This window comes from Coregonus clupeaformis, chromosome 23, assembly GCF_020615455.1.
Source record: "Coregonus clupeaformis isolate EN_2021a chromosome 23, ASM2061545v1, whole genome shotgun sequence".
Classification (NCBI taxonomy): Eukaryota; Metazoa; Chordata; class Actinopteri; order Salmoniformes; family Salmonidae; genus Coregonus; species Coregonus clupeaformis.
In genome coordinates, this window is record NC_059214.1 from 23,845,183 (window position 1) to 23,862,241 (window position 17,059).

The 17,059-nt window shown below is 42.8% G+C and overlaps 1 protein-coding gene across 2 annotated transcripts in view; it reads right to left on the reverse strand.

Annotated features, from left to right (window-relative positions):
* Positions 1–5,535: 5,535 nt before the first annotated feature.
* Positions 5,536–17,059, reverse strand: part of LOC121536726 (aryl hydrocarbon receptor-like) — a 44,645-nt gene continuing 33,121 nt past the window's right edge. For both annotated transcript variants that reach the window (XM_041844185.2, XM_041844184.2), the window contains exons 4-11: positions 16,356–16,445; positions 15,081–15,216; positions 14,012–14,148; positions 13,507–13,709; positions 13,049–13,158; positions 10,877–11,018; positions 8,842–10,534; positions 5,536–7,453 (exon numbers count right to left, since the gene is read on the reverse strand). In XM_041844185.2, the coding sequence (XP_041700119.2) occupies positions 7,304–7,453; positions 8,842–10,534; positions 10,877–11,018; positions 13,049–13,158; positions 13,507–13,709; positions 14,012–14,148; positions 15,081–15,216; positions 16,356–16,445 (2,661 nt within the window). In that variant the 3' untranslated portion in view covers positions 5,536–7,303. The remainder of the gene's footprint in view (positions 7,454–8,841; positions 10,535–10,876; positions 11,019–13,048; positions 13,159–13,506; positions 13,710–14,011; positions 14,149–15,080; positions 15,217–16,355; positions 16,446–17,059) is intronic.

Genomic DNA, 17,059 nt, shown 5'->3' on the forward strand with positions numbered 1-17,059 from the left:
GTCATAAGCAGGTGGGGACTTCCCGATCAAATATCCTCAAATTAGTGGGAAAGGAATTTGTGGATAAATCAGTGAAATGGTTTTTGAAAAAATTAGGAGAAAAGTCAGACAAAAAAAAGTTAAGAAAACTAGAGTTGAAGGAACTCTAGGAAAGTCAGCTCAGCTTCTATGTCAGTGCACAAGAGAGAGAACAGTGGTGAAGGGAAATTTAGAGTTCAGTGGAAATATAATAAAGAAGAAGTGTTGTTATCAGGACCAGAAGTAGAAGCTGTTTCATCTAGTCAAAGGAAGTATATTTTGTACAACGATATGAAGTGGAAGAGGTTTATGAGTGATTGCTCACTTATTTTGCGTAATGTTACATGGGGTTCAATCTTAGAGACGGTGGCTCAACCTCTATCAAGTATGTGTCAATCTTATGCTTTATCAGCAACAATCATTAACAGATATAATAATGTCGTTGTCGAAGCATTTGTTTAGGCCTAGGTTTAAGTGTTCTTGGTTAAATGAATTACCCTATGTGAATTTGTTAGATAGGAAGGAAAATCAGTTAACAGCGCTTCCTGAAGCATTGGAGGTGAAACCCGTGAGGGCTAAAAGCTGTTTTTGTTCAAATAAAACATATGATGGAAAGGGGATGTTTAGGGGAATATCAGATTGTGATGATTATATGATGACTTTGGGTAAGCATGAACATAAGGTTAGTAATGAGAAATATAATGTAACTTTTTATGTTTCAGTTAGTAAGAAGAGCATGACTTTGATGGTGAAAGATCAGCTTTTGCATGGCAATGTGACTATTGGGAATTTTAGAGATATTTAGGGGGTTTGTGGTGAGAAAGAATATATATATTCTTACCCTATGGATGGAAAGGATGTTGTTACATGTTGAAGTTGAAGCTTCCATATGAGGTTTTTACAATTAAAAGAGGGGAAGCACCGGACATAGATGAATCTGATTCTAGGTTTGGAAATAGGGTGAAAAGGGTAATGAAGAAATGTCATCGTCTGGAAGCCTACCATTGGAGGATAAGTCTAGGAGAGAAGTGGGGACTTAGACTTTTTCCATGGTATGGTGTAAAATTTTTGGCAGATCACATTGATAATATTACCTATACTTTGCAGGGTTTTGCAAATGAAACGATAAGAGGGTTTAACCTTCTGTCAATATTCAAAGGAGTATTGATGGATAGATGTCAATTTTGAATATCCGATTATTTTTAACATGTTTTTACATATTATTGTGATATTTAGTATTTTGTTATGAATCAAAGGGGGGAAATGGAATGTGATTCATTTTATATATCATTTTTATAGTATTGTTTATATTGATGTTTTAATTTGCATGTGTTGTTTTGCAAAAGATACTGTTTGGTCTTTTCTTTTCTTCCAGAAGCATATGGGGGAATGTGTAGAGGGGATTCAAATACTCAAACATGGACAATATGAATGGACAATATGAATGGACAATATGAATGGACTGGAGGAAGTGGAACAGGGATGGTGTGGAAATGTTCAGATTCCATCATCGACGATGCATTGAAAGTCGAAACTGCTGAGGAGATGAAGTGTAGTGGACTACATTCCAGTGTCTGCAATGATATATAGACATATTTGCATGTGTAATACATAATTTGTGTCATATTCTTTCTGTATTAATTTTTGAAGAATGATATTTGCTGTAGTTGGGTACATGTGGGGATCTCAGATGTTTTTGTTTATTTCGTGGATGCTTAGGGATATTGGGTCTAGGCAGGGACAGAGAGAATCCACAGGAGGGTCCGATGGGTCGACCAGCCTGAATGTGGACAAGTTTGATTGTATTTTGTTTGCTGAGGCTTTCATGTGTATTCAATTGTATCATAGTTTAAAATGCATTGATAAAGATTTATGAATTGATCTGGAGTACTTAAGTGGTTGCCTGGGGCAGAGGGGCCGTGAGAGAATTTTACTGTCTTGATTGATTGATGGATATTTGGGAAGAAAGCTGCCAGACAGGTTTTTCGCTCTCACACTCCATAAAGATGTGTTCATATTTCATAGAAATGTATTTACACTCCATAGAAAAATGTGTTTACTCTCCATAAATGTTGGTTTATTGCTAAAGTTACTCAATAAGAGAAATTGTTATTTGTCATAATCCTATTATTTTTGTTTTCGAGACTTAATTAGTCTCGAAGGGGGGAAATATGTAGTATCTAGACAATTTATGACTTCGCTGACATTTACAAATGGTGTCTTAGAGGATGTTGACTCAGCTTGAGGAAGCATCTGGAGAGCATTTCTATAGGGGCACTCTAAAACTGAGGAAGTCTGTTATGTGGCGTCCTGGGATTGGTCTGTGGGGGAAAACACCCATATCAGGTTACATAGGATATATATACCTTGGTTGGGACAAAGGACTGAGAGAACAACATATTAAGAGATTGGGACGGTTGTTCTCCAGATGTCTGCAGAAGTCTGTAAATTGGCGCTGAAATCTTCAATGTAATAAATAATTATAATCGAGGACAGTGTCAGCGGATTTCTTGTCATCACAGCATCTCAGCATCGTTCTCGACACTACACATGCACCTGTGGAATGGTCGTTAAGACACTAACAGCTTACAGATGGTAGGCAATTAAGGTCACAGTTATGAAAACTTAGGACACTAAAGAGGCCTTTCTACTGACTCTGAAAAACACCAAAAGAAAGATGCCCAGGGTCCCTGCTCATCTGCGTGAATGTGCCTTAGGCATGCTGCAAGGAGGCATGAGGACTGCAGATGTGGCCATGGCAATAAATTGCAATGTTCGTACTGTGAGACGCCTAAGACAGCGTTACAGGGAGACAGGATGGACAGCTGATCGTCCTCGCAGTTGTAGACCCCTTGTAACAACACCTGCACAGGATCGGTACATCTGAACATCACACCTGCGGGACAGGGACAGGATGGCAACAACAACTGCCCGAGTTATACCAGGAACGCACAATCCCTCCATCAGTGCTCAGACTGTCCGCAATAGGCTGAGAGAGGCTGGACTGAGGGCTTGTAGGCCTGTTGTAAGGCAGGTCCTCACCAGACATCACCGGCAACAACGTCGCCTATTGGCACAAACCCACCATTGCTGGACCAGACAGGACTGGCAAAAAGTGCTCTTCACTGACGAGTCGCGGTTTTGTCTCACCAGGGGTGATGGTCGGATTCGCGTTTAACGTCGAAGGAATGAGCATTACACCGAGGCCTGTACGCTGGAGCGGGATCGATTTGGAGGTGGAGGGTCTGTCATGGTCTGGGGCGGTGTGTCACAGCATCATCGGACTGAGCTTGTTGTCATTGCAGGCAATCTCAACGCTGTGCGTTACAGGGAAGACATCCTCCTTCCTCATGTGGTACCCTTCCTGCAGGCTCATCCTGACATGACCCTCCAGCATGACAATGCCACCAGCCATACTGCTAGTTCTGTGCGTGATTTCCTGCAAGACAGGAATGTCAGTGTTCTGCCATGGCCAGCGAAGAGTCCGGATCTCAATCCCATTGAGCACGTCTGGGATCTGTTGGATCGGAGGGTGAGGGCTAGGGCCATTCCCCCCAGAAATGTCTGGGAACTTGCAGGTGCCTTGGTGGAAGAGTGGGGTAACATCTCACAGCAAGAACTGGCAAATCTGGTGCAGTCCATGACGAGGAGATGCACTGCAGTACTTAATGCAGCTGGTAGCCACACCAGATACTGACCGTTACTTTTGATTTTGACCCCCCCCTTTGTTCAGGGACACATTATTCAATTTATGTTAGTAACATGTCTGTGGAACTTGTTCAGTTTATGTCTCAGTTGTTGAATCTTGTTATGTTCATACAAATATTTACACATGTTAAGTTTGCTGAAAATAAACGCAGTTGACAGTGAGAGGACGTTTCTTTTTTTGCTGAGTTTATTTCCCACTCTCCTCAACCACCCTCACCTGAAGAGCAATCAACTCTGACTATTTGGCAACTCTGTGTGGTCTGTGTCAACTGGTGAATTGGAGAGATTGAATCTGGGTGCCTTTAGTCTTCCATTACATTGGTCTTAGTCTTCCTTCATACAGAGGTCCTAGCCCTCTTTTAAACACTAGGTAGCGTAGTACGGCTACAGACTATACTGTGACATATGCTCCAGCTACATAGGGCCCAGTTTTTTTCCTGCCGGGAATCAATGGCCAATAAACATCCCACAATGACACTCTCCAGCCCAGTTGTGAGTGGGAACAGAACAGAACAGGATGTATTTGGGTGATGATTCACTCATCCCAGGCCCTCTGTCTGCAGGACAGCCAGCTAATTGGGTGGTCATTATCTCAATATATCTGGCTTCCCTTTAGCCAGCCGAGCCTGACAAAGATCACATCTCTAAATGGAGCATTATATCCATAACAATGTCCCTTGGGCACTCTTGGTCATGTTGGTTGCTTTTTGCCTTGTTATTTCAAAATAGGATGAGATGGGCCATGTCTAAATGTTTCATATCTTATAGGTCGAGAGCAGAAAGACCCTGCTCCCCTCCGCTAGTCATCATCAGATTCAAAGTGACGTCCACTCCGCCTCTCGTTGACATATGCCTAAAAGACCAGAAACATATCCCCTTTCAAATGAAAAATAAGACAAATTGAGGAAGTTTCCCTTGGCCATATGTCAGAAAGCCACAGGATGCATGGAATATAGTTATGCATAGCCAACACTGCACCCCTCTGCTCTTACTATGGGACAGTTCCTTGTCACTTTCCCTTGCATTATCTGTAGGCTATGCACTATGCAGTTGCAATAGCACAGTGGTGATGTCAGCATTTTGCTATGGGGAACACCATCCAATACTATTAAACATTTTTGGAAGAGTTCCTTAAGTTTGCTGTTCGATGATTAGCTTAAGCCTAAGAGCGAGTGAGAGTGAAATATTAATATTTTACGTGGTGAAAGTGACAGAGAGGTGGCTTCCGCCCATAGCTGTATATTGGTAATGTACACATTGTATATTTTGTGTAGAAAAGCTGTTTCTTATGAATTATGAAAGGTTAGGACATAAGTCCTATGTGGTCTCTGTTGCTTAGCCACTAACCTGGGGGAAGGAGTATGATGGAGACACAGCCTGCTGAAGTGTAACCATGGTGTAAGAACCATCACAATATTGTGACGGCTCCTCCTCCCCCTCTTCTCCTCCTCTCCCTCTACCCCTTTTCCTCTCTCAACCCACACGGCCTGTGTTCCCCTCTGGCAGCCCGCTGGTCACAAGGCATTACGGTTATCTCTGTGGGCTGAGACGAGGCTGCTCAGTCTGGGTCACTCCGCTATTAAGGCTGAAACAGCAATGACAGGAGCCTCCTCAGCTAACCCAAATGTATCTCTTCTCTTTTCAAAATCCCTGGCCAAGCCACGGGCTATAGAGGCTACTGTGCACAGAAAGATAAAACAAACATACAACAGAAAGCATCAAGCTCAAATACCGTAGTCTGCTTTTTTCACTCTGTCGGTGATGTCTAAAGCAAAACTTTGAGAAATATTAATATTATCAAAGTTTCAATGTGATTGCAGAAATCCTTTATTTCAAAGGACCAAAATAATACATTTCAAACAAGCAGTCAAAGGACATGGGTAAAAACGTATCCATTTTCTATCGTTGTAACATGCTCCTGTTAGCATGTTAATAAAGTAAATTCAATGTGACTACGTAAAAGACTGAAATTAAAGTTCTCAAAACGTTAAATTATTTGAGTTTCAGTAGTATGGCACCATTTTGTGACATGAAAGAAAGTGCAGTATATGTACAATCAAAATTGAATCAACACAAGAGTTCAAGCAGCAGTGTGTTTTAAAAATAGTGCTTAAAACAAGTGAAATGACACAGAACCTAATTACATACCTGTATTTCTCAAAACCATTGTTTGTTTTATGTACAATTATTTTCATCACATTGTTAATAGGTCACATCAATCATATTAAATATATCAAACATTTTTATATTAAAAAAAGAAAGGGGAAAGAAACCAAGTTGATTCTGAAAACATGTAACCGCTTGTATCACATTTCAACTTAAAACTCATAATAATAACAATAATAGTAATAATAACAATAATAATGACAATAATTATTGTAACAACTACAAGGAAATCTCTTTTCAGCATCTCCATGATGACATAATTCCATTTAGCATTATTTCCGTATCATTTACTATTTACATAAAACATTCAAAATAGTATCCTTCCAGAAGAGACCTTTATAATACTCACATTTGGTTTTCAGTGTTTGCAAATCTGTCAGTGAACTGTCATTAGATCATCATCTTAAGACCGGAATAGTTGCTGGCAACCTCTAGATTCTGACAAAATACTTCCACTCTCACCAAGATGTTATCCTTTAATGTACTGTATGTTAGAGGACATGAATGACAAATGATGAAGAAAACGGAATTGTTGTAAAATAAATAAATACTTCTGCTAGTTCAGTCACAGTTTACCTTAGTATTGGACAAACACTCACCCAGAGGTACAAGATGTCAATGACAACATCAAAAGGATAATTCAAGTGAAATAAATATTATTATGACAATTGTATAGAAGTGTATGTGCCTGTGAGGACATCAACCCATCACCTGAAATATAAGACCGCTTTTTTTTTAAACAAAAAGACAATTATTGTTACAGATTTTCCAACTTACATCAGTAACATCCACCTTAAATATTAAAACGTTAAATATCAGATATTCTAAACCTTTTTTTTTCTTTTTTACTTGACATCACTTATCTAATTTTCTAAGACAATTCATTACATTACCCAATAGAGTAAACTCATGAGCATTGACCTTTGCATTTGAAGGTTACATTCCTATTGTATGACAACTCGTAACACTGATGATGATGTCATGTGTCACAAATCATAAAGATGATGGTGCCATTAGCGTCTATACATGCTAGGGTAGGTAGTGTCTCCATGACTACCAATGACCATGCTGTACTTCAAACGGGATGAAAAAGATAATCATTTTTTACATGAAAAACACAGAAACAACAGTTAAAAGACTCTTATTTACTTATCTGTGTTATTTAAAAAAATTCATAAAACTCAACTTTAGCGCTCTGACAGCATATTGTAAACAAAGAACTCAAATGATAATTACGTTATTATAAAACATCAAACCCAACAAAACAAAAGTACCGAAAACATTTAGGCCTGAGTCTTGCTTTTGATCCATGTTATCAACTAGTTGTACAGTACAAGGCTGGTCCAGTGGTAGGATGGGTGCTTGTGACCCTCCTTCAGTCAGTCAGTCAGTGTCTCCTAATGGTCCCCAGTCAGAGGTAAAAGCCTGAGGCCTGGGCATCAGGGAGGCTGGATAGAGTGTCTGGGCAGGGGAGCAGGCCGTTAGAGGACACCACACCATTCCCATTGGGCAGAACACAGCCTCCTGAGTAGGTCCCGTTAAGAATGCAGCCATTTTCCATCTAAGAAAAGAGGAAGAAGACAGGGAAACAACGACGGGAAACTGCATTTCAGCTTGTGAATGGTATATGACCGTCGATGGTTGATTACCATCAGCAGATTAACACATTACATATCTAGGACTGCATTGTCAAAAGTATTGGCAATTTAATCAAGAGTTGTTGAAAGATACATTCTCAATATCAAACCATCAAAAATCATCAATCTAAAAAATAATTTTAACCTAAGCTTACCCAGTTTGTGATTCGCAGTATTCATTCTTTAAGTTATTCTTGAATGAATCATGATCATAATGATTTATCTAAACACGTTGCGGCCATGAATTGCACCTGCTGTCCTGGTGTGAACTATGGATAATCACTGTCCCTTCCGACTCCTTTGCCTCAAATCTGGGATCAAGTACTTGTCAGTTCCCTTTAAAAAGTCTCCATTAATTCAATGTCTGGTCTGAATTGCAGTTCCAGGGGGTCAGAAGGGCATTAGAGAGTGCAGCTTAGGATAACCTACAGTATGTATGTCTCTTTCATGTTGTTGCACTGGCGGATGTACTATGCCAACTAGAGTCAATAGGCCCTGTTATGACTGCTCCCAATGTATCCACTCTCTTTCCATCAGAGGGAAACAATGGGACAATCCCCTTTTAATTGAAAATGCTGACTGGATTTTTCTACAGGCGTCACTGAAAGCCTGCCACTGCCCTCTATCCCCACCCCACCCCCTCCCTCCTCTCTTCCTCCCCCTCTTTGCCTGAGCCTCTGTGTGTCTTTATTAGGTAATGGTACAGTAGCAGAGCAAATTCGTAGGTCAGGAGAAAAAAGGAAAACAAATCAGACTGGCCAGAAGGCCTTTTATCTTAGATTCATACTGTTTACCCTGAACATACACACATAACACGTGCCACAAAATGGGTGGTGGTAACTGTTCCTTGACACATTCCTACTTTCACTCCTCCTCACTCCTGTCAACAATAAGATCATGATTATTCAACAATAAACTATCCATTATATTCACTGAAGACAAAACAAACAAAGCAAAGCAACTAGGGGGATAATTCAGAACTTTGGCTCCCACTCTCCAGCTTTCATGGCCTCTGAGGCCCTCTGTTAGGGACCATTGTCCCAGCTAAAGCCTCTGTTGGATCATGCACTGGTCTTCAAATCAATATGAAAGTTGGGGAAGAGGTGTAAAAACTGATGAACCCTTATGCAAATCATCTAGTTCTTAGGCAGTGCATATTCAACTAGCAGACCCATAACCCTAACCTTAACCCTTACCTTAACCTCAGTCCTAACCTTAACCCTAAACTTAACTAATTTATATCCCTAACATCAACTCTCACCCAAAGGAATATAATTAGAAGACTATATGAACATATAATCACTGGTCTCACCTTACTGTGGTTGGGGTCGTGAGGGATGTCAGAGGTCATCATGCCGTAGGCCTCCAGTGAGGGCAGCTGTCTGTAGGACTGTCCAACCCCCAGGATCTGCTCCAGGGTAGCATTTGGCGGAGGGCACTGCGAGAGGCTGGACAGCACCTGGGTCAAGGGAGGGGGCAGCTGCTCCTGCTGCTGCTGTTGCTTGTGGTTCATCCTCTGGAAGGATGAAACGGCAGCCTCTGTCCTCTGGTCCTGCCCGTTCCCCCCATACGAGCATTCGTTGATGGTATAATCCACGCCAGGATTATCAGCCATAGTGAAATCCATACAAGCGTCTACGGTGGTGTGTGTGAGGGGGGGTATGTGGCCATTGCTGAGGCAGGGGTTGCTGTTCAGGGTGGTTTCCCCAGGGTGGCTGTAGCTGTAGTCCTGCCACTGCTGTTTACCAGCTGGGTGATGCTCTGTGTGTGTGTTTGGAATGCCATACACTCCATTGAGATTGGCGTCTGGCTGTTTGGCATGGCACAGAGGGAGCTGGCTCTGGACCATGGCCTGCTGTTGATGCTGCTGCCGGAGGTAGTGTTGGTTGGCTTGCCGCCGGTGAAGATCCCCATCCGGCTCTGACGTCTTTCCATTTAACAGAGACTGGGGGGTGTGACAGTGGTCAACTGGGACCCCTGCACTGGCTAGAATGTGCTGGGATGTCCATTGTCCATTGTTTATGGGCTGACTCTGCCCCTGTAGTCCATGCACCACGGGGTGGGGCATGTGGTTGTTATGCTGGGCCCAGTCTTGGACCACCATCCCTGGCCGCATGCTGAGGTGCTGCTGCATCTGCTGGGAGAGCTGAACTATGGGTGCCTGCCCCACCAGGGGAGACTTATGGTGAAGGTATTGAGAGAGCACATTGGTGGCAGAAGTGGGATTACTTTCAACAGGTGCCTTTGTTGTTGTCGTCATCGTTATTGGGGCAGTTGTAGCTGGGATAGTGGAGGGCACCTGGCCCCTGTCCTCTGCCGTGTCTGTCTTTGCCTCCAGGGAGTCGTGGATATAGGAGAGGATTTCGTCGTTGGTCAGCAGGTCATCCAGGGTAGGAACCCGCTCAGGGTCCATCTCCACCTGGATCATCCTCTCGTCCAGCAGCAGCAGCTCCAGGTCCTCGGCACTCAGCCCCAGGCTCTCCAGAGCCCCAAAAAGCTCCCCGTTGGAACAGGCCTCCCCGTTGCCTCCGTCCCCTTCCCCGTCCACTACACCCCCCTGACTCCCCAGGGACAGGGAGTCTAGGGTCGCCAGCAGTGGGTCGAAGCTCGACGCCGGCTCTGGAAGACCCGGACCCACTACTCCATTGGATGACTCATCCCAGCCCTGGAGCAGGGCAGTGGGGTCGGAGTCAGAGAAGCCGACTCGGTCCCCAAACAGACTGCTGTGGAAGGACAGCTTGGACTCCAGGGCCGGCTGGCAGATGTACACAGACTGATCCTGACTCATCAGCGCCCCCAAGAGGGAGCCTGGGTCCAGGCCATCCCTGGAGACCCTGTCAGTCCGTCCCTTCTTGGACTTGCTGCCGTTATTCTCAGAGCCCTGGGCACCGTTGTTGAAGCGTACAATTGGATGGTTGGACTGGTAGAGCAGGGCCTCTCCCGTCGCGAAGGTGAAGGGGAGGTGCATGGAACGTTTACGTAGGTGCTCGCCTCCTTCCTCCTCCCTAGATGGACAGAAAACAAACAACACCTGAGAGATTGTCATGGTCGGAATTCACCACTGTTACAACTGCGTGTTACTGTATTGCCACATGATTGTGTCATGCATGGAAACTGATGTGAAAATAGTCTCACTGAGATCATAAGCACACGATAATCCCTTCCTCCATCTGTGTTGTCTGGTGTTGTAGTCACATCAGAAAAACATAACTATGTCATAAATGTGGCGCTATAGCTTTTAGGACCGTGAGTATTTCCTGGCCATAAGACCTTAGGAAAAACGACTGTTCCCAGACAGTGTGTGTATTTGGGGCTGGATGTGACAGGGCCCAGGGGAGTTCACGTACACCAGAGGCCTCTGCGTGGCGATGATGTAGTCTGGTTTGCCGTTCTTGTAGACCAGCCTGGCATTGGCCTGGACCCACTTCCAGCAGTTGTCCTTGGTGAGGAGCCTGAACACGGTCAGACCGCTCTCTCCTGTCTTCATCACTGGATCCACAGGACACAGTCATTTAGAGTGAGAGGGAGGCTTACACATGGTAAGTATTACATTTTGTTAAAGCTACAGTACTCCGCAGGAGTGACAATGGGTAGAGTTCTACTTCTGTTCAACTTAATGATTCTAAATACATATCTAGCTAGCTATTGTTGCCTCATCATTGCCTTGAGATTGTGCTCTAGCAAGGAGCAGTGGTTGGTAGATTCTCTTTTTAAGAAGCGAATCTAGGAAAAATTCCAATGTGAAGCCAGAGTAGGTAGCTAGATAAGCTATATAGTCCCTGTAATAGTTCTGCCTAATTGTGGGGCTGTGTTGGTATAGCTACAGTGCCTTCAGAAAGTATTCACACCCCTTTACTTTTTCCACATTTTGTTGTGTTACAGCCTGATTTTAAAATGGATTAAATTGAGATGTTGTGTCACTGGCCTACACACAATACCCCATATTGTCAAAGTGGACGTTTTTTGAAATGTTTACAAATTACCTAAAAATGAAAAGTTGAAATGTCTTGAGTCAATAAATATTCAACAACTTTGTTATGGCAAGCCTAAATAAGTTCAGGAGTAAAGATTTGCTTAACAAGTCACCTAATAAGTTGCATGGACTCACTCTGTGTGCAATAATAATGTTTAAAATAATTGTAATGACTACCTCATCTCTGTACCCCACACATACAATTGTCTGTAAGGTCCCTCAGTCGAGCAGTGATTTTCAAACTATGATTCAACCACAAGACCAGGGAGGTTTTCCAATGCCTCGCAAGGAAGGGCACCTATTGGAAGATGGGTAAAAAAAAAAGCAGACACTGAATATCCGTTTGAGCATGGTGAAGTTATTAATTACACGTTGGATGGTGTATCAATACACCCAGTCACTACAAAGATACAGGCGCCCTTCCTAACTTAGTTGCCAGAGAGGAAGGAAACTGCTTAGGGATTTCACGATGAGGCCAATGGTGACTTTCAAACAGTTACAGAGTTTAATGGCTGTGATAGGAGAAAACTGAGAATGGATCAACAACATTGTAGTTACTCCACAATAGTAACCTAATTGACAGAGTGAAAAGAAGGAAGACTGTACAGAATAAAAATATTCCAAAACATACATCCTGTTTGCAATAAAGCACTAAAGTAAAACTGCAGAAAATTGGCAAAGGAATTAACTTTATGTTCTGAAAACAAAACGTTATGTTTGGGGCAAATCCTACACAACACATCACTGTACTACTACTCTTCATATTTTCAAGCATGGTGGTGGCTGTGTCGTGTTATGGGTATGCTTCATCAACAAGGACTAGGGAGTATTTTAGGATAAAAAGAAACAGAATAAAGCACAGGCAAAATCCTACAGGAAAACCTGGTTCAGTCTGCTTTCCAACAGACACAGGGAGACAAATTCACCTTTCAGCAGGACAATAACCCAAAACACAAGGCCAAATATACACTGGAGTTGCTTACCAAGACGACATTGAATGTTCCTGAGTGGCCAAGTTATAGTTTGACATATGTCGGCTTGGAAATCTATGGCAAGACTTACAATTTGGCTGTCTAGCAATGATAAACAACCAACTTGACAGAGCTTGAAGAATTTTAAAAAGAATAATGTGCAAATATTGTACTATCTAGGTGTGCAAAGCTCTTAGAGACCTACCCAATTAAATACATTTTATCCCACCTTGTAACACAACAAAATGTGGAAAAGGTCAAGGGGTGTGAATACTTATTGAAGGCACTGTATATGGATCATTGCTGGTACTCTGCTCATGTAGTGGATTTGTGGGCGTATCCTATCGGCTCAGCGGTTTTGCGCAATCTGCTCCGTAATCTACTGGGATTACTTGGGAAAGCTGTCCGAACTCTGTGACCACCATCTTTGACCTGGTCAGACCCAGCCTCAACGATGTTTGAGGACAGAACCAATTCAACCCAATCCAAATAAATACTCCCATGTTTGTATATTTTGAAAGCTTGAACCCCTAAGTAACCTGATGTTAGGTAGACATAATAGACGTGAGGCTTACTTCGGACATGGTTCTCAGCGCAGTACAACATATCCGCTGCATGGATAAACTGATAGCCGGAGCCTCGCACCCGAAGTTCAGCTTCAGTATACCCAAGCACAATTTTCCCCCTGCAAAACGACAAGGGATAATGTCAATAAACATTATTTCACTTCATATCATAACCAGTACTACATAACAATAGCATTATGAATATGACAAATTACAGTCTATTCAGTACTATTGTACACTAGCCAATTATTTTGGTCCCATGTGGCTCAGTTGGTAGAGCATGACACTTCCAACACCAGGGTTGTGGGTTCGATTCCCACAGGGGACCAGTACGAAAATGTATGCACTCATTACTGTAAATCGCTCTGGATAAAAGAGTCTGCTAAATGACTAAAATGTAAATGTATTTCAATGATTGCAACTGCCACAAAATCAGCATGAAAATGAGTAAGACAACGTGAGCGTACTTTGCGTCACATGCCATGGGGGTGAAGTCCAGCTTGTGTTTGGTTCTGAAGATCATGTTCTTGGTCCTGATCTCCAGGATGGAGGGGGGCTGGAGGGGCGTAGCAATGGCAAACAGGGCCAGCTGGGGGGGCACCTTGTCCCCGTTATCCTGCCGCTGGTTCTGACCGTGCAGGAACTTCAGCCTGCCCTGCAGACTCAGGGCCTGGCAGGGTGGGAGAATGCAAACATTTGTTTTAGACATGATGCATCTTTTCGTCTTCCATTGACCATGTGTTTGATTCTCTGTCCAAAGCCCATCCGACAAGATGTTTAATTGAATCTGATGTCCATGTTAATCCATCAAAATCGTATTGCAACATATTAACATTACACTATCTTAATGTGAGGTTGCCTCTGGGTGAGCCTAAAATACTGTTAAACACACACTATTTGGGGATTGAAGGCATTCGGTTGGGATGAGGGGTGTTCGGTCGGGGTGAGGGCTGGGGTGTCAATACCACCTACCAAGAAGCCAGAGGAGTTGTCCAGGAGGCAGCGGAAGCGACACACAAAGTTTCTTTCCAGAAAGGAGGAGTTCTCTGGGGGGAGCTGCTCAGGGTTGTAGGTCACAGTGGCACTGGTGCTGCTGTCCGGCTCCGCATCTGTGGGTCAGAAGAGATGACATGTTCAGATCAGGCTTTACCATCAAAATAATCTAACCACCTATTTCACTATATTTGGAAATGATCCTCAAGATTACAGTATACAGTTCAGTCATACTGTAGAAACAGAACAAATCTGTGCCACTTCTCTAAAATGGTAATACAAACAGTTGAGGTAATCACTGATTAAACTGCTTTTAATCTCATTAAATAATTCTTATTTGTATGTTCGTACAGGAATTCATCAACACAAAAAGCTAAAAATGAGTAACAACATTGTTGACTGAGTGTTGACATTAATGGTTGGGATTGGAAGAAAAGCTGATGTGAGGTGTCTGGCTAGGGTGTCTGCTGAGGGATGTGTGTCATGATGACATTTTAAACAAAGCCTTATTCAATATCTCTCAGCACATTCTAACTGCTAACTGTGCTGCTTCTGTTCTGTTCTGTGTATGGCCTCTCTTTGGAGTAATTATTGACCCGACTGTGTGTCCTGTCCTCAGTGGTCCTCTTCTCCTAGCTCTGTTGAAAATACACTTATGTAATTAGCCCCAGAGGCTAATGTAGTCTTAGCATGCCATGTGACAGCTTCCTCTCTACCAGGGGAAGGAAAACCTTGCAACACTACCCCTAGTGGAGAGGTAGTTCAGTGCAGAGGCCTGAGCCTTTCTCTAAGGTTTTAGATGTTTATGAGCATTTATTAGTTATAGATGTTTATATAATGCATAATAATAATGAATTATTATATACTTATTTAATGCATTACACATAGCTCACAAGGTGTTATAACGGCATTTGTAATGCATTATGAAGAGGGTATTCATAGGAAATTATACCAAAAGTTCTGCATTAATTTCTGTTTGAATATCCTTAAACATTGTTTCATAGATGGAGGTGGTGTTTCAGGGTCTAACATTGAGGCACGAGGTCACCTGAGGGGGTCTCTCCCAGTGGGGCCTCGGGGGCCACGATGTCAGGTGGGTTGAGGGCCCAGTGGAGGTTCCTCCTCAGCTCCTGCTGGTCCTCAGTATGAACCAACTCATACACACTCTGGTGCATAACATCAGTCTGTGGAAGGAGAGAGAGGGAGGTGGGAGTGAGAAAGGGAAGGAAGGAGGGGGGAGGTAAAGATTATGTTAGATTATATAGAGACAAACAAAATAAAGGTTTTTGGAAATATACATAATATAAAGACAGTTAAAATAAAGATTATGGAAAGCATGCACAATACAGACACAAACAAAATCTAAATTATTGAGGGCATCCTTATGCAAATTACATTATGGGAACTTCGGACACTATACTGCTAAACTGAAGGAGTGACGTTATGGGAACCTCGCTATAGTGAAAGAGTCTGGGATATACTGTATCTCCAAGAGTCTGTTGAATTCTCAGTGTCTCAGTGTGTACTGGACTTCTCCAGGGTCTGAATTTCGTACAGTAGACTGCATAATGTGTGAGAAGCTTTTAGATCCTTCTTTACTATCCCTCCATCCCCCTCCATACTCCCATCCATCTCTTCAGCTGTCGTGCTGGCTAGTGCTGCTGCCCACTGCCCACTACCACGGCTGGTGGTTTCTTTCCACTAAAGGCCATGCTATTAATAGACTGGTCTCTACCAGTTTCTCTCTGTGGACCCGCTGAGCAGAATCAGACTACACACTGAGCAGGCAGGGGCCACAGCCCAGACAACGGCCCCGACAAATCGCAGCAGACACCGCACGAAACCCCCAACCCCTAAACCCCAAACCGCAACCACAACGCCAATGAATATTATGTTCATTTAACGAGGTTTATACAGGTTAGTCTCGTTGAGATAAAATCTATTTTGCAAGACCAATTATTTCATGCCAAAGCATCTATGGGCAACTGTCTCTACAGGGAAAACCTCTACAGTTCTACAGGATAACATTGGATGTTCGTATTGCATGTAATTAATTATCAAAACTTAGATCAGATATGACCAGGTGTCGATGGAGGATTATGCGTTATCGTTTGCAAACATGCATGCCAATGCTGCACTGGGGTGACCCAGCTGTAAAATGAATGATATTATTCAGCCAAGACCACAAAGACGATAAAGCTGCCTCACCAGATGCCTGCTTGTCCATTATGAATGAGCTGAGGCACAGAACAACCTGGTCATGTTTAAGGGATATAACCTTCACTGGGCTACGGAAAGGGAGGAGGGACAATCTGTACGGTACCTGGTGGAAGCCCAGGTAATCCTGGATGGTGTGAGAGGAGTAAAAAATGGTCCCATCATTAGTGACCACCAGGATGAAGCCGTTCAGCGCCTGTAGGTCAAACATACATGAGATAAGGAAAGATTGTTAGACAACATAATGCTCACTTATTAAATTTCTGTTAGGCTTAGTCCTCCTTTCTTAGTCCTCTCATATCTCCGGGTTCTGTTTGAACATGCATCTCATACAGAATTAAGTATTTTTATATCTACTGAATTTTGCTGTGTGTTATGATTACTTAAGCAAAAATGTGACTGTAGTGGTTGTCATACAGATGTAGGATATTAATTTGATCACTCTTGTGTTGCAGAGAATATTCTAGCACTGCAGGAAATGCAGATGAGCTTTGTGATTTACATAAATTCACTGAAAATTCGCACACAAGAACATTTAGTAAACAAACTCACATACAGGCATACAATCATATCTACCTTATTAAAACAAAACAGACATTCATCCATCACCTGATTTGTTAATACACACACAAAAACCTGGGTCACACACACACACTAAAACTCGCTCACATTAACAAACTGACACACGGACAGTGCAATGGGTGCATACACAGAAAGTACACTCAGTCTTCCCAGGGGCTGAGCCATGACTAAGGTATGGTGATGTCATGTTGCTCTTTCACTAATAATCAAGTGTTTCACCCCAATTAT